The sequence below is a fragment of the Canis lupus genome, chromosome 9 (genome assembly GCF_048164855.1).
Source record: "Canis lupus baileyi chromosome 9, mCanLup2.hap1, whole genome shotgun sequence".
Lineage (NCBI taxonomy): Eukaryota > Metazoa > Chordata > Mammalia > Carnivora > Canidae > Canis > Canis lupus.
In genome coordinates this window covers 70,058,701-70,078,888 of record NC_132846.1, presented here as the reverse complement: position 1 = coordinate 70,078,888, position 20,188 = coordinate 70,058,701, and the positions used below count along the sequence as shown (strand labels likewise).

General features: G+C 60.5%; 2 protein-coding genes across 11 annotated transcripts in view; one reads left to right on the top strand and one right to left on the bottom strand.

Annotated features, from left to right (window-relative positions):
• WARS1 (tryptophanyl-tRNA synthetase 1) overlaps positions 1–7,707 on the top strand; it is a 34,353-nt gene extending 26,646 nt beyond the window's left edge. For 5 of the 9 annotated variants that reach the window (XM_072839947.1, XM_072839950.1, XM_072839949.1 and 2 more), the window contains 5 exons: positions 1,253–1,365; positions 1,530–1,703; positions 5,537–5,677; positions 6,468–6,625; positions 7,435–7,707. In XM_072839947.1, coding sequence (XP_072696048.1) covers positions 1,253–1,365; positions 1,530–1,703; positions 5,537–5,677; positions 6,468–6,625; positions 7,435–7,456 — 608 coding nt within the window. In that variant the 3' untranslated portion in view covers positions 7,457–7,707. Of the gene's footprint in view, positions 1–1,252; positions 1,366–1,529; positions 1,704–5,536; positions 5,678–6,467 lie in introns of all 9 variants that reach the window. The other 4 variants (XR_012037205.1, XR_012037206.1, XM_072839953.1 and 1 more) reach the window with 2 other exon arrangements.
• A 2,734-nt stretch (positions 7,708–10,441) lies between these two features.
• SLC25A47 (solute carrier family 25 member 47) lies at positions 10,442–15,248 on the bottom strand. Of its 2 annotated transcripts, XM_072839955.1 has the most exons (6): positions 15,119–15,248; positions 13,327–13,370; positions 13,149–13,220; positions 12,338–12,520; positions 11,386–11,698; positions 10,442–11,211 (listed from the first exon to the last, which is right to left on the bottom strand). In XM_072839955.1, the coding sequence occupies exons 1-6, from the start codon at positions 15,144–15,146 to the stop codon at positions 10,931–10,933; spliced, it is 921 nt and encodes a 306-aa protein (XP_072696056.1). In that variant the 5' UTR covers positions 15,147–15,248; the 3' UTR covers positions 10,442–10,930. The 2 variants fall into 2 exon arrangements, with proteins under 2 accessions (XP_072696056.1, XP_072696058.1); XM_072839957.1 differs by lacking the exon at positions 13,327–13,370 and having other exon boundaries at positions 15,119–15,235.
• Between the last annotated feature and the right edge of the window lie 4,940 nt (positions 15,249–20,188).

Here is a 20,188-nt window from a genome sequence, read left to right as displayed (position 1 = left end):
TGCCTGCCAGTTTGCCCTCTGGGAGGGGGCACATCCCAGGGCCCTGTCAGTGAGGGACCTTCCAGGACAAGTTCAGAGAGAAAAGCCATGGAGAGGCCTCACTGGGAGGCTCTTCACATGAGCAAGACCCTTTTCTTTGATGTTTCAGTCAGATTCATTCCTGACAGTTGGGGCATAAACCCTGTGCTTTTGAATGGGTTTTTATCCATGGAATGCTGCTTTTTAATGGGAAGATATCTCAGGGAAGGTGGCCCTCGGCAAGTAGGGAGACAATAGACCTATAAATAGCTGCACACACTGTGCTGCCAGACAGCCGGGATTGAGTTCTGGCCCAGCCAGCTGCTTGCTGTGAACAGTCCGAGCCTGAATGTCCACATCTGTAAAATGGGGGCTGTGTGGCACTTCTTCCTAGAGTTGTGAGCAGTAGATAAGCCTGGTGAAGCCCCTGAGCACAGAGCCTGGCACCCACACGCGGAATGGCCCCCATGGCTGTGTGTTTTAACAGGGTGCTTGTGGTGGTGGCAGGCATTCACTTGGTACCCCAGAGAATGACAGGAACCCAAAAATGGGATGTCCCTGAAGTAGGGAGAAGACCCCTGCTAGGAGAAAATATCACAGAGGCAGGACTTTCAGGGGAGAAGAGAAGCTATGCCCCAGAATTAGTCCTGTAGCACCAGGCCGGCCCCGCAAATGCCTGGGTGTACCCACATAGCACGGCGGGTGTGGGCTGGCCCAGCACCACTCGTCAGAGGTTGCATGAAGGTCAGGGCCCTTTGACCACTTGTGCGGGCCAAAGCAAATAGCAATAGCTGTGTTAACAGCAACATCCAAAATACTGAAAACAGATTTAGGTACCAGGGTATTGTAATTTATAGTAATTAAAGGTGAGAAACAAACCATGTGCCCATAGATAGAAACTGTCTCAACACTACAGGACACCTTTACAGGACAGAGGGTGTTTAATAACCACATCGTAAATGTCACCGAGTGAGGGAAGGGGTAAGGAAAAAGCTAGATAGAGCATAATCACAACAGAAATGCAGAGAGAAATTAAGGAAACCTGAAAGGAGGCCCACCCTGGGACTGTAGATTTGTCTCTCCTCCCTACTGTTCTGTGGTTTCAGATTCTCTTGAGTGATGATCACATCTCTAAAGGGGAGAACACCTCATTCGTGTTCATCCCTTTTGCTGGATGAATTAACCAAAACAGGAATTGGTGTCGTCCGTAAAAATATTTTGTTTACGCTTTCAGGGAAGATCAGCTTTCCTGCCATCCAGGCCGCCCCCTCATTCAGCAACTCATTCCCTCAGATCTTCCGAGACAGGACAGACATCCAGTGCCTCATCCCGTGTGCCATCGACCAGGTCAGGAGGCAGAGTGAGGTGGTCCTCGGTCTGGGGCGCTGCACTCTTGGATGGGAAAGGAGGTTTTAAAAGGTGTTGGGCGGGGGGCAATCCTGTTAGCGAGTTGGGGGCCCGGGAGCATCCCGTGGTGCCAGCTGTCCTCAGAGGTCCCTCTCTTCCCCCAGGATCCTTACTTCAGGATGACAAGAGACGTCGCCCCCAGGATTGGCTACCCTAAACCAGCCCTGCTGCACTCCACCTTCTTCCCAGCCCTGCAGGGGGCCCAGACCAAGATGAGCGCCAGCGACCCCAACTCTTCCATCTTCCTCACAGACACCGCCAAGCAGATCAAGACCAAGGTGAGCACTGCCCAGGGCGGAGGGGCAGCCTGTGTACACAGGGCGGAACACGCCCCACAGACCTGCACACACACGTGTCCATCCAGCCTGCTCCGCCACAGCATTGGGTTCCAGGATCAGTGGCTGCTGCCTGCGACCTTGAGGTGGCCTGTCCCTGGTCCCACCCTGCTCCCAGACTTCAATTTATTCTGTGTCCTTTCATTTAGGGAAAACCTTGGATTTTCCTTCTTTTTTGTCTTCTCTGCGTTTCTCACAAACACTCTGCCCTGGAAGCTAAGTCATGGCAGTTTTCTTTAAAGTAAATGATAGAAAATATTCCAGTACGTTTGAGCAACAGCCGTAGTCCAGCAAATGGACCAGGTGCTTTATGTTTTCTGGCTTTATTTCTTACGGGGGGGTGGGGGGGGATAGTGGTGAGTGCCTTTAGAGGGATGAGGGCCAGAGAGGATGACCAGCTTGACCAAGGTGGGGCTTAGGGGCCACATGTTCTCATGGAGACTGGGAGTGGGAGGGTGCCCTTCAACAGGACAGCCCTGTCCAGCCCAGCATGCAGCAGGCGCTCAACAAATATTTGTCCAGTCACCAAAGAAATGAGAATTAGGAATTTGTTTGAGCTTTTTTCTTTCCCAGGGCCCTGTTTCTGTTGCTCGGGGCTGAACTGCCAGTACAGGTACAGTCCCCCCGCTGTCCCACAAAGCTGTCGACATTCTATTTGGAATCAAGTGTGTGTTTGTGGGTGAGACGTTTACAGCGGAAGTGACCAAATCTATTTGAGTTGTGTAAGGCAACCCTCTGAGTCACTGCCCCTGACCCTTCCGAAGTTCCTAGCAGGTTCTGGTTGACAATAGGGAATGTCCAAACCCTCTTCCAGGAAGTAGCCACCGCCAACTCTCTTGGAAGCCGGTATATTTAGGGCTTTTTCTTCCCCTTTCACTACTTGCTGGAAGTTCCAAAGCATGGAGTACAAAAGAGAGAGAAAGGCTTCTCTTCTCTCCAGAAGAGAAGGCATTTTGTTTGCATTTTTAGTTGTTTTAAAGAAGTTATTTTTGGGTCTGCCACATTTTTTCTTTTTTTCTTTTTTTTTGTTTTTTTGTTTTTTTGTTGCCACATTTTCCCCACTCAGGGACCAGCAAGACCCCAAGGGCAGAGTGGGCAGTGAGCATGAAGTCAGGAAGCACACAGCTACAGAGGCCACCAGGGTTGTGAGCAGCCTGTGAGGCAGGACAGGATCTGGCCAGGCCCTTGTTCTCAGTTCCCACGCCCACCCTCTACTCCAGAATCAGCCTCCACACCGGCCAGGGGCAGGACATCTGCTCTAGCCCTCCCAAAAATAACAGCAGTAGCCTTTGCTGCGTCACCACATGCTCGCCCATGTAATCTCACTGAGTCCTGACAACCGCCTGGGGAGCCGTGTCTGTCCTGTAGGCAATGAAACCAAGACTCAGAGGGCCCAGGCAGCTTCCTACATCCACTACTTGGTTGTGGGCACCAGAATGCAGCTACCAGGATCCAAAATGACGGAAGCAAGTGAGAGTGGTGAGGCTGGCACCGGAACCCACTCCCTGGCTGCACAGGCCCTCCTGTGGCCTGGAGTCAGGAGCCCCAGGTTGTCTGCACCCTGCCGTTTCACTGCCTTTGGCCAGTGTCCTTGCTGTCCTGGGAGACCTCTGCGAAGTGGGCGCAGCTGTACTGATTTCATAGATTCGAGACAAGGCTCTCATGAGACAGCGTATAACAAGTGTCTGTGAGCCGTAAAGTGCTGCCCAGATCGAAGAATTTAGTTCAGAATGACGACCTGGTCAGCTCCTTTGCAGTAGAGGCCAACACAGGCCGGAGGCTGTGGCACGGGCCGGCCTGAGCCCGCCCAGCCGGTACCTCCTGCAGGCAGCCTTGGAGTGTGGAGCTCCCTCTTCTGCGACGTGTCTGTAGCACAGTGCACCAGCCTGGCCGCCCACTTGTGATTTCTGATCACAAGACCCTTTTAGTGGCCACTCGGCCCTGAGGCTAGGAGCTCCTGCACCCCAGCTCAGCTGTCCCCTTGGATGGTAGCAGCCAGAGCACACCAGCTCTTGGAGTTTGGTGGTTGAATCAGGTTCTCCCGTCGCCCCTCAGCCCAGACAGCCTGGCTACGCATAGTTTCCTTTTACGCCAGATCATACTGGTTGTGGTACATGTCACTTGCTCTGTCATTGTGGATCCTGGTAGCTGCATTCTAGTTCCCATAGCCAAGGCTGCTCCCCACACCAACCCAAACCCAGTGAGTGAGGCCCCAGCAGCACTGCGGAGTGGCCAGTCCAACACCAGGCAAACGTAAAGCTACTGTCAGAAGACTGGTGTCCCAGGAAGGGTCAGCCCGGCCCTGCCATTCACTGCTCCATCCAGGAAGTCCTTGACACTGTGCCCCATTTGCACATGTAAGGTGGCGAAAGCAATACGGAAGTCACTGGGGTGTTGGGAATTAAAGGATGTCGTAACGGTGATGCCCACCATTCATGGCACATCTTTGTGCCATCATTCCCGAGGGGCTCGCCCAGGGAGGAGTAGTGTGTGGGTGCCAGCGGCATCCACGCATCCTAGAAAACATACAGTAGGCCCGCCTTTCCTCATCTTGCCCTCAGACCAGCACCAGGAACCGTCCCGGGGCCCTCGGGTCTCCTTCAGATCCAGCCCCTGGAGCCCGGGAAGCTCTGTTCTCAGGACTTGCTTCCTAGCCCTGGAGTGTATTCCCTGAGGCCCAGGAAGAGGCCCCCGTCAGCCCCCAGCCCCTGGCCAAGGGCGCCAGAGCTCGGGAGAGCCCAGAACCGGCACTTTCTCTTCCTGGTTATAGTCTCCATAGTTCTTGCGGTTTGCTTGTGTTGGATTTATTTTACAATTTGCTCTGTTTTGTGAAGGAGAGGGAAGACGAACGTGCACTTGTCTTTATTCTGCTCTCCCAGCGTCCTGCCGTCAGCACTTTCCCTTCACGGGGCGCACGGAACAGGGGCTCCCACCAGAGGGGTGGGTTTCTCTGGCCTCCCCACTGTCGACCTGCCGCTGTCTGTGCCCCGGAGCATCTAGTTAGTGATTTGTTCTGAGGTCCTGGGGAGGAGGAATAATCATCTCAACCTGGGAACCGACAGTTCCACCCACGCTTTTCCCCATTAACGGAAAATAGGGTGACATTTGTACATAGTGGGTCTCGCATGCTCGTGGAAGAAGGTTGAGGACACTGTCGTTTTTGGCTTTTCTTCTCTCTCCCCTTAGCCCTGCTTTCTCCACGATACCTTCAGTGATTCCAAAAACCATTGTGCTAGTTTCTGAGCCTATTTTTCAGCCCCCAAAACTGCCTATTTTGAGGTGGGGCTGCCTGCAGGCACTGTCTCCCTTTGCACTTCTGGGCTCTGCTCTCCCTTTTGAGCCCCATCCTTGTGGCTCCCATTCTCCCTTCCTCGGCAGAGAAGGCAGCAGCGACCCTTCCCAGTTGGTCTCTTTTACCCTAAAGGTGGTTTGTGTCCACCCATCACCTGAGGACCCTTCCTGCACGTTTCAGCATGGGCAGTGCTTTGGCTTTCCCAGCTCTGTCCTGTGTTTCTTGGGGGGTGGGGTTCAGAATGCGTCCGCCCTCCTTTCCCTGCTTCTCTTCGGTTAGCACCTTCAGTGCCACTTCTCTTCAGTGGCACATACACTGGCTTGACAGACAGGGAGGAACAGTTTGTGGGGCTGCCCCTCCCGACTGTGCACCCCAACCTCCCTGCCCTGGGAGTCACTGGCCCAACTGCAACACTCAGCTCCCAGCCAGTTTCCACGCACATGGCAGCCCCAACCAACTAGCATCTCTGCTCTTGCTGGCGCAGGTCAACAAGCATGCGTTTTCTGGAGGCAGAGACACCATCGAGGAGCACAGGCAGTTTGGAGGCAACTGTGACGTGGACGTGTCCTTCATGTACCTGACCTTCTTCCTCGAGGATGATGACAAGCTTGAGCAGATCAGGAAGGTGAGCCCGCAGGCTGCAGGGTCCAGCTGGCCCCTGGCTCTCTCACGTGGGACATGAGGGGTGGTGGGAGCCCCTCAGGGCCTGGGCCTTGGGGGAGGTCCAGCTGCCTTCAGCCACGCGCCAGGGAGCCTCGGGACAGCTAGTTCACAAAGGAAAGCACAGGCTGCAGTGCAGTGGCCACCCACAGCAGTCTCCCCTTGCTGGACACCACAGACAAGTACATCCAAACAAGACAGAATCAAAGCTAAAACAACTCCCCCACCTAGTGAGCGGAGCCTGTGTTGTGGTGTCAGCAGGTGCTTCAAGGCTCACCCGGGTGAGGCAAGTGTCCTGGTGCTGCCTCTTGGCGTGCGGTCTGGGGGAGAAGTATGAAGGGCCCAAAGGATATCTGTAGCCTTTGCCTCGGGTTTTCCAGTCCTCAGAATCTTGCCCACGTAGCAGTCCTAAGAGAGAACTCTCCATAGGAACATGTTTAAAACTGATTACAGTGAAAAATTCAGATCAGACCGTACAGCACCGGGAGGCGGAGAAGCTGGCAGGGCGGGAGGGGGCAGCCGGGCGTCCGGTGTGGGGACGGCGTGGGCAGTCGGTGGGAGTCGTGGCCCCTCATCAGTCGGGGTCCTCGGCATTGTAAGAAAAGCAGAGTTTGAGGTGCAGTTTCTTGTACTTCTGAGCGCAGCCCTGCGCCAGGCTTCGCATGGGTGCCGCAGGCTGGGCTGGCGCCCGGAGGAGGTGAGGGGCCCAGGCGCGTGGGGCGGCTTGTCATCGTGGTCTGTCTCCTCCGGGGCAGGATTACACCAGCGGCGACATGCTCACTGGTGAGCTCAAGAAGACACTCATCGAGGTTCTGCAGCCCTTGATCGCCGAGCACCAAGCCAGGCGCAAGGAGGTCACCGACGAGATAGTGAAAGAGTTCATGACTCCCCGGAAGCTGTCCTACGACTTTCAGTAACGCTCCTTTTATATGTGCTTATAAAGAGATGTAATTTACCAGTAATTCCAGCCCAGTCAAATCAGCACGACCCGTAGGCTCTGCCACACGGTAATTACTGGCCTGGTGTCTGTAAGCCCTGTGTGCGTATCAGTACTGTTTCCTCCCGTGACGTCCTCCTTTCTGTCTCCTGTGGGCAAAACCTGTGGGGGTTTTGGGGTGATCGGGTGCCACCTAACATTTCGTGGTCAGACAGTCCAGCTGGAGTCTCTCCCACAGAGCAGTCCCCACGTGTGGGACCTCTGGCTCCCTGTCCCCTGGCCAGTCTGTGGGGTCCACAGGACAGCTCCTGCCGTTCCCCACGTTCTCTTCAAACCTGCTCTCTGGAAGAATATGGAGTCTGTATGTACCTGGAATCTAAACGGCATTATCGTAAATTAAAACATGTTTTGGAAAGTGTACGTGGGGGAGTATAACGGGCACAGATGTATTTCAGCCCGTGTCTAAAAAGACTTAAGAGAAGAATTGGCAGCTGATAGCTTTGTGATGTGTTTGGCTGAGAGCGCCCCCAGCTCGAAAGCTGCTTTTCATGTGGAATATTGGCCCGAGTTGGCCGGGCTTTGTTAAATTGAGCTTTCTGTGGGCAAGACTCCAGTTCACTTACCACGCTCCACACCATGCATGTACCGCACTCCAGAAATCATGCTTCTCCCTGAATATACTAATACTTGGTTTCCACCAGATAATCCTCCACACTCCGCCCTGAAAGCCAGTGGCCACTTCACGCTGGTTGTGCCAGATGCTGAGGGGTCTGTTGTCTTTGCAGATGCTTTTGTTTTGACACTTGACTGGCGAGGAAGTCTCTCTGCACAGAGCAGTGCCCTGGGGCAGGTGGATGTAGCTAGAAAGTGCGGCAGCCCTCAAAGCCCTGAGCGGCACGTCCACGGGAGGCCTGGTTAATCGTGCGCCCTGTGGAGTTTGGAAAAGCAGAAGACCTATCTCAGGGAAGGCCCTTGGTTGAGGTGTCTGTGCTTTCTGGAGGTGCAGGGTCCACTCCCTCATGTCACTTGTTGGCGTGAATAAACTTCCTTCAGTCCTGCGTGTGTGGCCGTTCTCTGTTGGGGATTCAAGGAGGGAGCAAGCCCCTGTGCTGCACCTGCTGCCGAGCGCTGTGGGCCGTGCAAGGGCGGCCCTTGAGTCCTCCAGGCCACCTGGGAGTGATGTGTCTCAGTGAGCAGCTGTCCTCCGCAGACAAGGGCGTGGCCACGGGGTGGGCAGCGGCGGGGCTGGGTGGTGCGGGAGCCAGACTGGGGTCTGAGCTTAGCTGCCCGTCCAACCGAGGCCCTGCCAGGATGGGCCCTACGCTCCCTCTCCCTGCCCAGCCTCACTTGCCGGTGGGGAAATGGAGGCTCAAGAGAGGGCAGTGGGATTTGTCCAAGGCCACACTGTGTTTGTGACAGAGCAGGCCTGTCCTGCCTCTTGCTGTCTCCACACACACACAGACGGACCATTTGACAAATGAGGGCACCGAGGGTCCCACCCTGGGAGGTGCTCAGGTACCAGTGTGTGGCACAGCCTCATCCGTCTCCTCCCCCACCTCAGCGCCCACTGACCAGAGCCCCAGTCCGGTTCCAGTTCACCTGGTGGCTGTGGCCCTCCTCAGCTAAAGGACATCCCATCACTCCCTGCCCCCATATCCCGGGTGTGCTGTGCAGATAAAACGAGGGGCCACATGGCAAGTCCTCAGGGCAGCAGGGCAGCAGTGGCTGTCGGCATTGGGGCCACAGGAGGGAGGGGCTGTGGCCCCTCACAGGCCAGCTCCTCCCACATAGGCTGTGTGACTTTGGGCAGGCCACCTAACCTCTGGGGACCCCCACCCCCTCCCTGGAGCAGAAGACTAATGATACCTCATGTTTCAGCCTTAGCCGCAGCAGCAGATCCCTGGCTCAGAGGTCAGGTGACTCAGAATGGTCACTGCTGGGAAGGGCCACAGCCACTTCCAGTCCCCAGTTTGCTGAAAAACAGGATCTAGGGGATCCCCTAGAGATCCCCCAGGTTAGGACCGACCAGTGCAACAGCCCAACAGGTGTTGGCAGGAGGTGTAGCGTGGGGACTCCTGCCAGAGGAGCTCCGATTGCCCTTGTGGGTGGGTCAGGCCCCCACGCCCCAGTCCCCCAGGCTGTGGGGACAGCGGCTGAGCCGTGGCTGGGCACAAGGCACAGTAGACACTGGGAGCACACTGCCAAGGACACACATCAGGACGAGAACAGAAGGGGGCTCCCGGCCATCAGACAAGTCCTGGGGACTTGTGCCCCTAGGCCCCTCCCAGAGGCCCATGATTCTCCCATGGGCCGGAGACTGCCCATTGTCTCCCGCTGGGAATTTCAGGTGCAGCCTGGACTTTGTTACCACAGCCGGATTGATGGGAAGACCCAGCTGGGCCCACCTTCTCTTCCCCATTTCTAAAGGAGGCCTGGGTCGGCCCTCCGTTGGGCCTTGCCACCTGGAAGCTGTGGGGAGCATGAGGACGTGGGACGTGGGACGTCCTGCAAAGCCATTTGCTCACCATGGGCGGGGCCAGCTGCTCAGTGACCGGGAGTCCCCACGCTCCCCAGCTGTGCCCGGCAGAGCCCAGAGCACTGCCCAGAACTCTCCTCCCAAGGCTAAAGCAAACAGGCCCCCCGGTCTTCTTGCCAAAAGTGGATCTGGGGGTCAGGGTTTTGATGACCTAGCAACCTTTCGGTAGCACCTGGCTGGAACAGCATCTTTAACTTGTTAGCACCTGGCTAGACTGTGTCTTTAACTTGCAACCGGATGAACTTTTAGGAATCTAGAGCAGGGCTTCATTGCACACCCCCTGAGCACCTACTATGTGCTAGGCCCTGTGCCGGAGAGTCCAAATCAGACCCGTGCTGCCCTCAGACAGCTCACAGTCTTGGGTGGAACGGGATGATGGGTGGCGGGCAGATGAGGGACCCCACAAGGAGCCAGGGCCCCGTGGGAGCCTGAAAAGCAGCCTTGTGGTCAAGCAGGGAGAGCTTCCTGAAGGAGGTAATGCCTGGGATGTGGAATCAGAGGAGGGAAGGGTGTTCCTGGCGGAGAGCTCTAGGTGTGAGCAAACGCTTGGGTCAGTGGGACAGGAGGGCCCACCCTGTGTCCTGGGAGAGAGTTGTGTTGAGCCAGAACTGGTCCCTCAGTCCAAAGACATGGCCAAGGCCAGCATCAGTGAGTATGATGGAGGCAGGTGTTGGCTGGCTTTGCCAGAGGGCTGTACCTGCCAGCCCTGGTCCCGATGTTCCCCCCCCCCCCCCCCCCCCCCGTTACTGGAAGCCACGTGGTGCCACCAAGAGGACTTCGGAAGTGCGGGTGTGAGGCCCCCACCACCCCTGCCGCGGAGGGCAGGCCAGCCCCGTCTCTGAGCTGTCCGCTCACCTGGTGTCAGGCGGTTGTGATGACCTGCGTGAGGGACCGGCCCCCAGCAGTGCTCAGGACACACCCCCTCCCGCCCCACTCCAGGCCCCTGTGGAAAGGTGGCTCACGGCCAATTGTCCGGGCAACCGAGGGGCCAGGAACTGGAACGGGCTGGAACCCAGTTTCTCTCAGAAAGGGGTGGGTTTGGGATGGGGCTGCTGAGGAGAGCAAGCCTCACGCTGAAGACGGAGTGGCCTCCCATGGCAGGGCTCAGCGCCCCGAAAGCCCAGTGGGGGGAGCCAGCCCGAGTGCAGGGCCTCGGTGTGCCTGTCTGTGTAGTGGGGACATTGGCCACACCGGTCTGGAGGGCTCGGCCTCTGAGGATAAGCCGGCGGCCCGCCCCACAGAGCACAGAGCACCACTGAGCAGGCCCGAAGGTGGTTTATTGTCACAGCTCCCCGCTGAGTCTCTGGGACCCCCCATCAGGACAGGGTGCGTGAGCAGGCCCGGCGCCACGCTGGCCATGCGGGCCGGCCAGCGCCGTCTCTGAGCAGCCTGCTGCAGGGGAGCAAGCCGAGGAGAGCCGAGTGGGGGCCTCGCGGGGAGGGCGGCCAGTGGGCGGCCGGCAGGGGTGACGAGGGAGCTGTGACTCCGACGGCATGCTCAAACCACTCCGAGCGACGGCCCACTCCTCCCTGGCTCCAGCGACCCTCAGGCCAACCCCAGGCTGGTGGCAGATGGGCCCCTCGACGTCCTCGGGGTGCGTAGCCGGGCAGGCGAAGCCCCGAGCACGGCTGATCTGGGTGTCCCGGCGGCTCAGTGGGGCCCAGACCCCAACACGCTCTGCGCCTCCGCCAGCACTACGACGTCCGGGAGCCGCTGGCGGGTTGGCGCCGGGGGCGTCGGGCTGGCTACGTGGACAGGCCCCGGATGAGCCTCAGCACGGCCTCGTAGGTGACGAAGACCACCATGTTGACGGGGAAGGCGCGGCAGCAGTTGAGCGTCAGCCCCTTGAAGAGGACGCGCGGCCCCTCCTCGCGGACGCTGGTCACCACGCAGTGCAGGAGGCCCCGGTAGCGCCGCTGGCCCTGCCCGTCCGCCTGCAGGCGCGACTTGATCACGTCCATGGGGGTGGCCACGGCCCAGGCCAGGACCCCGGCGCAGCCCCCGGCCAGCAGCACGCCCAAGACATCTGCGGGGGGAGGGGGGTGCTGAGCGCCTCAGCCGCCCGCCAGAGCGGGGGGGCCAGGGCAGGGCCTGCGTGACCCGCGCAGAGCTCCCCACCCTGGGAGGCGCCGCGCCTGCTCTCCCGGCCCGATCCCCGCTGTGCCTGTCCCCCGTCTGCAGGCCCCGGGCCCCCACTCACCTGGCTGGCTGTGGCCAGCGGGGGTGAGCTGCTCGCAGAGGATGGTGTAGGACAGGAAGTAGGTGGCGAAAGAGTGGCCGTCCCGGAAGAGCAGGGCCGAGCTGCCCTTGTAGAGACCCCGCAGCCCCTCCTCACGGGCCACCGTGGCCAGGCAGTGCAGTGGCCCTCGGTACTTGGGCCCGGGCACCGAACCCGCAGGGGGCGCAGGACACATGGGGGGCGCGGCCGAGGGCCCCGAGGCCGAGGGGCGCCGCTGCTGCGTCTGCGTCTGCAGCCGGACCTTGGCCACCTCGGTGGGTGAGGTCAGGAACACCTGCAGTGGGAGTGGGGGGCACCTAAGGAGACGCCCGCGGGCCGGGCCTCCCTTAGCCTCTCGCTGCCCGCAGAACCCCCGGGGGGCTCGGACCCCAAGAAGCCGCCGCTGGCCCGGCCGTCCCGGAGCAGCAGGGCTCAAAGCCAGTGCTCGCTGTTGCAGCACGCTCCGCGGGCACAGGGCGGCCTCCATACACGAGGGGAGTCATGCAAACACGTGTGACTCAGGCGCGTGGGAGTGGTTATCACATAATTAATATGCGAATGTCACGCGTGTATTATGTAACGGATGTAAGCTTTTAGTGTAAGAATAACACAATACTAAATACTTAATAACGATAACATCGTCCTACTAATGTTACTAACAGCGCCGGCTGGGGGCCTGACACCCCTCACCCTCGGGATCGCCACCACGCCTCTTAACGGGTGAAGAGACCAGAAGCCCAGAGAGGCTCCCCAGCTTCTTGCCCCAGGTCACGCAGCTGCCGAGAACCCACTGAGCCCTGACCCACAGCTCCCGGCCCTCAGGCAGTCCGTGCGCTGCCCCAGCCTCAGTTTCCCCCTGTGCTGGGCTGGGGGCGCCTCTCGGCCTCTCCCAACCCTGCAGTCCTGAGGTCCCCCGCGCCCCCACCCTACTCACGCGGACCACGCCAGAGGCAAATCCTGACAGCGTGATGTCGGTCTTGGCGGGCTTGGCGTCGGGGCTGCCGTAGCGGAATCGGCAGATGTGCGCGAGGCAGTGGCGGTAGGTGCCAAAGGACACGGACGAGATCAGGGACACGGTGCACACGGGCAGCGAGAGGCCTCGGTAGAAGCCCCGCAGCTGGCGGGCGGACACACAGGACCCGAGGGCCCGAGTCAGGAGGCCCGGCCGGGGAGAGGGCTGGGGCTGGGCCCTGCTCTGGCCTCCCTGGCCGGGGGTCCTCGGGCCCGCCTCCGGCTGCCAAGGCTCTGAGCGTCCCCGCCTGTAAGCTGGGGATCCTAATACTCCACTTCCGAGGTTATGTGAGGGGATGAAGAGACAGAGGGCCAGGCTGGACCTGGGACGGCTATTTGATGAGGAGGAGGAGGAGGACGTTGGATAGCATGCTTTATTGTTGCTGTTTTTGCATTTGTTCACCCCCCGACCAGCATCCCCTGGACCAGGCTCTGAGCTGGGCGCTGGGGACACCTAACGGCTCCACCCGGCACGGCTTTCAAGGGGTGCCCCTCCTCGAGGGGACAAACGCAAACGCCTGAGGTCCCTCCCTGACCATCAGAGGCCCCAGAGGCCACCTGCAGGCCCTCCCCTGAAGGCGGCACCCCCTCTGTGCCGACGCCTGGCTCTCGTCCTCAGAGAAAGCAGCAGGCCATCCGGCAGATGACAGAGCTGAGCCTCCCCTGGGTGGTGGGCGGGCCCGGGGTCTGAGGCCCTGACCGCCTCCTGCCCATTACCCGGGGCCCAGGCCTACCCGCTCTCGGCGATACGTGTCCCACACGCAGTGCCCGATGCCCCTGTACTTGGGCTCTGTCTGGATCTTGACCTGTGAGAGAAGCAGGCTTCAGGGAGGGGTGGGTGCAGGAGACCTGGAGGGCAGCCTAGTCTCAGGGGCCTTCGGGCGGCCGGTGGAGGCCTGGCTGTTGCCGTACCTTCACCGTGTCCAGGGGGTAGCCCACAGCAACACCGCAGACACCTGGAAGGAGGTGCAGGGGAGCAGGTGAGGAGGGAGGCAGGGCCGAACCGCAACCCGCTCCCGCTGGCAATCAGCCCACCCGTCTGTCCACACCATGTCTCATCAACCCTGAGCGCGTTGATGCAGAGAAGGAAACGGAGGCTCAGCCAAGCCTCTAGCAGTTCCTCCTGGGTCTTGGCTGGGGAAAGCCAGGGACGCTCCACGGCCTCAGCTCGGGGGCCACATTTTGGGAGAGCCTCTGCCCCGACACCTGCTGGGCCGTGTCTCCAGGCCGGGCAGCCTGTGATGGGCCTGCCTTCCAGCTGCGGGGGGTGTGTGGGGTTGAGGCACAGACCCAGCAAAGGCCAGGAGGTGGGAAAGCCCAGGTCACCCAGGGCTCTGGGAGGGACTGCCTGGAACCACAAGTCTGAGCGGAACAGAGTGGGATGTGAGGCTTCCCAGACCAGGGCCCTCTCCCTGCAGAGGGCCGGGTGCCACCATCCTGTTCTTTCTCCTTTCCTGACACCAGGGCCTCAGTGTCCGAGCTCCCGGCATTGCCATGGGGAGCCCAGAGAGCCACAGATTCCTGGGGTTACATACCCTGAGGGCCACCTGAGGACCATAAGGCCCTTCGGGGCTCTGCCCTGATCACTTGGCATCCCGGGACTCGAGGAATGCACATGAATGAATGATCGAGTGCGGAGTGAGTGAACAAAGCAAATGAAGCAAAGGACCGACTGGATGACTTGGTTCGAATTCCCTCCTTGACCCTCACACAGACCTCACCAAACTCCTACTCGTCCATCAGAGCCCCGCCACGCCATCGCCTCCTCTCTGGAGCCCTCCCTGACCCCTGCATCTGGGCTGCCTCTGTGCTGGAAAACATGTTGATCAGAGTCCCCGTCACGTGGTCTGGCTGCTGTCCCACGCGTGCCATGTCTGTCCTCCACAAGGACAAGCCCAGGTCTGACCTGGCCCGGAGCAGACACGGGACTCGAGAGCCCTTCCTGGCTCCGTGATCTTGGCCAAGTCAAGTCCCCTCTCTGAGCCTCCTCCTTGGGGGGCTGACATCCAGGGCGGCAGCTGGCCTGGGGCCTCAGCAGGGTGCCCGGTGAGGCCAGGGTTCCCGTGTGTCCTGAGTCAGCTCTGCTCCCCCGCCCCGGGGGGAGAGCACCCCACGCCATTCCTGGGAGTATCGACCAGCACCCACTGCTGTTTCGCAAGACCTGCAAGGCCGAGGGGGCCTCACCCAAACAGGCTCCCCGGCTGGAGGATCGAGGGCCCGGTGCGGGGGAGCCCGGCCCCAGCCTGTTTCCCAGCGGGCCGGTTATCTCCCTGGACTCGCCTTTCGCAACCAGCGCTGCCCCCAGGAGGGACAACAGCTTGGGAGGCCAGCAGCCGGGACAGCACAGCCAGCCGCGGGTGGGGGGGCTTGCAGGGCCTCCCCCCTTCCCCGGCCCACCCCCTGCAGCCCGGGTTTCCGGCCCCAGGCCTGCTTGTCCTCACTGTCCACCCCGCCCGGGCCCTCCGTTCCGACGGCAGCTCGGCCACCCTTCCCCACACCGATGGCTGTGAGCCCCCCAACCCCCCCAGCCCCTCCGCCGTGGGCCCCCAGGCCGAGACGTCAGGCCCGTGCGGACCCCCCACCCCGTGCCCCCTCCCAGCACCTGCGGCCGCACCAGGTCCTGACCACTTCCGGCGCCCCTCGAGCCCCCTGCCCTGGGGGGCTACTGTCGGGGCCCAGCACACCCCAGCTCCCCGTCTGTTACCTCCGATGGCTCCAGCGACAAAATCCATGGACGGCACAGGGGTGGGGGAGGCCCTCGGGTCTGCCTGCCTGCCAGCAGTCGTGCCACCGCCGGGGTGGCCTCAACAGCAGCTCGTCAGCTCCCGGGCGACCTTAAATACCGGGGCCGGGGGAGGGACAGGACGCAGGAGCCCGCTGACCAGTGGCGTCGAAGGCAGAGGCCGTGGGGTCAATGCCCAAACCCAGGCACCGGGCAGCTGGACTCCCTCCCACCCCCCGCCCCCCCGACGACCCTTGTCCCAGTGCCCCTGGGACCCAGGTATCAGGAAGTGTGTGAGAGGCCACAGGCTGGCTGTCCACACTGCCTGCGGGGCTGGGCCCCAGGCCCGGTCCAAACACCTCTGGGGACGTCCCCCACCAGGCCCAGGCTCAGGCCTCTGTGGCGTCCTCAGGCCTCCTCTGGGTTCCTCCTGCCCGGGACCCCTCGAAGCTCCATCCTCATTCCCTCAACAAACACCATGTGACCTGGGGGGAGCTGAGGCTGCAGTGAGGTGGCTTAGAGCCCGTCCTGTCCTCAGGGGGCTCCAGCTGGCGGGAGGAAGTGGGGGCGAGCACGGGCAGTTTGCACGAGCCCCCCCTTGCCCCACGGCATGCAAACACCGGTCACAGCCCAGTGTCTGCTCCATGCCCTTCCCGCTGCCCCAGTCCCACGGTCCCACACCGTCCCTGTGCACCCCATCTGTCTGCTGCTCCCCGGGCCCCGCTGGGCCTGTCTCTGCTCGGTCCCCAGCACCCAGCACTGACCAGGGCTCCCTGAGCAAGGGGCCCACAGCTAGGGACCAGAGGCCAGGGCTGCTGACTGGGCCTCTGACTAAGGCCAGGGCCTTCGGAAGGGGAAGGGGCCCCCACAAGAGGCAGCTTCCACCTGCTGGTTCCTTGCAACCCTCGTAAAAAAATCAGTGACCCCTGGCAGCGCGCCCCATCTACCAAGCACCACTCCTTCACCGGCTCCTGGGGTCCTCATCACAGCCCCCGGAGGGAAGCAGGGCTAAGGGTCCCCATCTTACAGATGGAGCCACGGAGGCCAACAAAGGGGATGTGCCAAGGCCGTGCAGGTGGCAGGGCTGGATGGGATGGCCGGACACTCTGGAACAAGCAGCCCCTTTCTGATGCCAGGGGCCAGGCCCTGGTGCCCGTGAGCTTTGCCCCCATGGCCGTCACCCAGTGGGCCCTCCTAGGGGCTTCACACGTGCTCCCATATGACCCACATGGCAGTGCTGTGAGGTGGCCACGGGGACACTCAGGCTTAAGGAGACTGTGCACCTGCCCAGGTCACACAAACAAGGTCCCGCTGAGCAGAAAGCTGGCAGGACCGGCGAGGAGGGCCAGGTGTTGATGTCACTGGGCTCAGCCTTGTCCCAGTGGCCCTTGGTCAGGGACCGTTGTCTCCCTATTTTCTTGTCTTCTGCTGGGTGGACACAGGCTGGCCTTGACCAGGCCGGGTGCTGATGGAGGGGGAGCCCCAGCCCCGCCGCCCAGCCACTGCAGGGTGAGGGGAGGACAAGTTGGCAGTGGCAGCCGCCACGCAGAGGGCAGAGGGCAGAGGGCAGGATGCAGCCCGCGCAGGGCCGATCCCGATGCCCAGCCTGGCCTTTAGAGAGACGCAGCTCAGCGTCTGCCTGCATTCAAGCCCCAGCGGCTCCGAGACCACAGCAGTAACCACAGACAGGAGTCCCTGCCCCGTGGTTCTTACGTTCTAGGGACAGGGACAGATCGCCAATAGGTGAGATGACAAGGGCGCAGGGGCTGCCGGACAGCAGTGAGCGCCAAGGACAGAGCAGAGCACGGAGGAGACAAGGGGCGTGTGGGGGTGGGGCCGGGCGGGCAAGGGGCCGCCCAGACGGTGACATACTAGACCAGCGTGTTTTCCCCGGTCACCTCCCCGGTCACCGAAGCCAAGTATCGCCGGCCCTTTGTCTCCCAAACAAACATGCTCAGACTTCACCCTTCTCCGAAGCAGACACGGGAGACACAGGCCACCCACCCCAGCCTTCGGGGCTGCGGTTCGGGTCAGAAGTCCCCCAGCCGGCTGTGAGCTTCGGGCGGGCAGGGCCGGGCCAGACCGCCCCTGAGCCCACAGCACCGCACGGGACGGCCACCCTGGGGAGGCTGGGGCAATAAAGCTGCAGGACAGCAAGTCGGGGAATGGGTGGGTGGGCGGGCGGATGGATGGACACGTGGGCAGATGAAAGATTGGATGAATGGGTGGATAGATGGATAGACGGAGGGAGGGAGGGATGGACAGACAGATGGGCCGAAGGATGGGCAGGTGGATGGAGGGGGCGGCGGGGTGGGGGCGGATGGATTGACAGTCCACGATACAAAGGAATGAACAGAGTCAGCGTGGGGTCACCTGCTCACACTTGGCTCCACCTGACACAGGTGGAACGAGGCCGCGGGGTGGCTGGGCAGGCAGGGGTCTCGGCCGGGGGAGAGCTCAGGAGGGACGCCCACAGCCTGGGTTCGGCTCCGGGCTGCGCCTCTCCCAGATGTGTGGCCTCAGGCCGGTAGTGTCACCTCTCCGGGTCTTGCATGGATGGCAGGAGGCAGGGCCCATGGGAAGCCTCCCGTGCCACTCCTCTCCATCAGCACCAAGGCCGGCTTCAGGCCCTCCTCCGCCACCGCCCGGCGGTCCTCAAGGAGGAGACTGACATCGCACAGGAAACCCAGCCCTGGGCTGCCGCAAAGGGCTCTGGGAACAGGGCGCGGCGCTGGCCCCACTGCACACACGGACTTGCCAGCCAAGGGGCTTGACACATCCCAAAATGTGTTTTTACATTTTATAAGAAAAGAATAACTCTAAGTTGTTTTTTTAAAAAATCTAGACGGAAGAGAGAGAGCACAGAAAGTGAAAGCCCCACAGGCCAGGTCTGGGTCCTGCTTTCTAGTCAAGGACAAGCAAACACCACATTTTCTTTTTTGTTGCTTTTTTGGCTTGTTTTTTTTGTTTGTTTGTTTGTCTTGTTTAGCACAGGGAGAGGGAGGGGAACACCGGGGTGGCTCAGAGATTGAGCATCTGCCTTCAGCTCGGGGCATGATCCTGGAGTCCCGGGATTGAGTCCCGCATCGGGCTCCCTGCATGGAGCCTGCTTCTCCCTCTGCCTGTGTCTGCCTCTCTCTCTCTCTGTGGGTCTCTCATGAATAAATAAATAAATCTTTAAACAAACAAACAAAAAATATAGAAAGGGGGAGGGGCAGAGTGAGAGGGAGAGAGAGACTCTCAAGCAGGCTCCAGGCCCATCGCAGAGCTGGATCTCGCAACCCTGAGATCATGACCTGAGCTGAAATCAAGAGTCAGATGCTCAACCAATGGAGCCACCCAGGCGCCCAAACATTTTCTTTTCTACTGTCATTCTATGCTTTGCTTCTTTCCCTTACCGACATGTCTGGGACACTGTGCCCCCACAGCTCCTGGGAACTCCCTTCTGGTCATGTCCGTGGTCCCCCAGGTGTGGCCGAGCGTTTACCGGGGGACACTGAGCCAGGGAGCTGAGCCAGGCTTGGCCCCGGCCCTGGCTGCCCTCGCGGTGTGACCCAGGGGAACCGCCAGGCGGCCTAGGCCTCAGGTCCTGGTCTGCACAGCGGGAATCCTGTTACCCACGCCGACAGGTGGGGCCCCAGGAGGGGGCCTGGGGAGCCCTCAGTGTCTGCGGAGCCCTTGGGGCCGTGCCCGGCAGGCAGTAGGAGAACATGTTACCATCATGATTTCACTCACAAGATCCGCCTTGGCTTGTTTCCACTTGATACCAGGGGGTGCTCCCACGGGCCTGCATTGGGGTCTCTGTTGTTTCCATGGGGCGCACTCTCAGGAGGGGGACTGCTGAGTCGAAGATACCCGGTCAATCTTTAATTTTCACCTGCTTTGCCACTGGGGCAGGATGTGGAGAGGTCGAGGAAGAGCGGTGGGATTTCCGGGTGACAGAGATGGTCCAGGAAGTGAGAGCGGGCATGGGGGCCCAGGCTGGCTCCAGAGACCGGCAGCCCGGGCATTTCCAGAAAAAGGGGCTCCAGGGTCCGGAGAGCTGAAGTTCCCACCCAGCTCAGTCTGACCAGGAGGGAATCACTGACCCCAAGTCAGTTTCTGCATCTATAAAACGGGACAGGTGAGAGTGTGTGCTCTGGGCGTGGATGTCCCTAAGGCCCAGCTGGCTGCTGCAGACCACAAGGCGCCGGGGGTGGGGGGGGGTGAGCTGCCGCACAGCAGAGGTGGGACTCGAGGGCGGGGCCTCACAGGCAGCCTCAGGCCTGACCTTGTTGAGGACCTGCTCCTGCCCTTACCCACACCCCAACTGTGTCTTCACTCTTGGGCACCCAAGCCATAGCCCAAGCCCTCCCTGGCCTGCTTCCTACGGCATCTCCCGCTGGCCACGTTTCCAGCCCCTGGCTACCCCTTCATGCCCAGGACTCAAACCTGGAATCCACTGGCTGGAAGGGCTGAGACAATTATCGGCCCTGGGCCTCAGGGGTCACATTTGGACAAGATGACCTCTGACCCCACCCTGATCCAAGACACAGGGAGTTGGATTGAGCAACAGGAAGCTCTCTCCATATAAAGCAGAACTAAAGCCTGATGGTTTAAAAAAAAAAAAAAAAAAAAAAAAAAAGCCTGATGGTTTAGAGGAGGGAAGCTTATTGGCTTTTGTCAATCAATCAATCATTACAGGGGGCCTGGTCTTGTGCTGGGCACTGGGATCCAGAAATGACCTAGAGACTCGCCTCACCCACCTGCAGGCCCAGCCTGGCTGGGGACTCAATACTATCTACTACTGCAGAACAAATGACCCCAAATTTAGCGGCATCAAATGGCCACATGACGTCCAAGTGTCCGCAATCTGGGAATAGCTTGGCTGGCTGTGGCTCAGGGTTTCCCCTGATGCTGCCATCAAGGTGTGGGGCTGGGCTGCACCATCTGAAGGCCTGACGCGGGCCGGGGGACCTCCTTCCAAGGTGGCTGGAGGCCTCGGTCCTCGACACAGGGGACCTCTCCACGGGACCACTCCTGACATGGCTCCCAAGGTCCCCCCAGAGCTGG

What these genes read in the sequence shown, in the direction of transcription:
- SLC25A47 (XM_072839955.1), bottom strand. Translation starts at nt 15,146, where the DNA reads ATGGATTTTGTCGCTGGAGCCATCGGAG. An exon ending in ACACGTATCGCCGAGAGCGG is followed by an intron (nt 12,521 to 13,148) that starts GTAGGCCTGGGC and finishes TCCGCCCGCCAG; the next exon opens with CTGCGGGGCTTCTACCGAGG. An exon ending in TTGCCTCTGGCGTGGTCCGC is followed by an intron (nt 11,699 to 12,337) that starts GTGAGTAGGGTG and finishes CTCCCACTGCAG; the next exon opens with GTGTTCCTGACCTCACCCAC.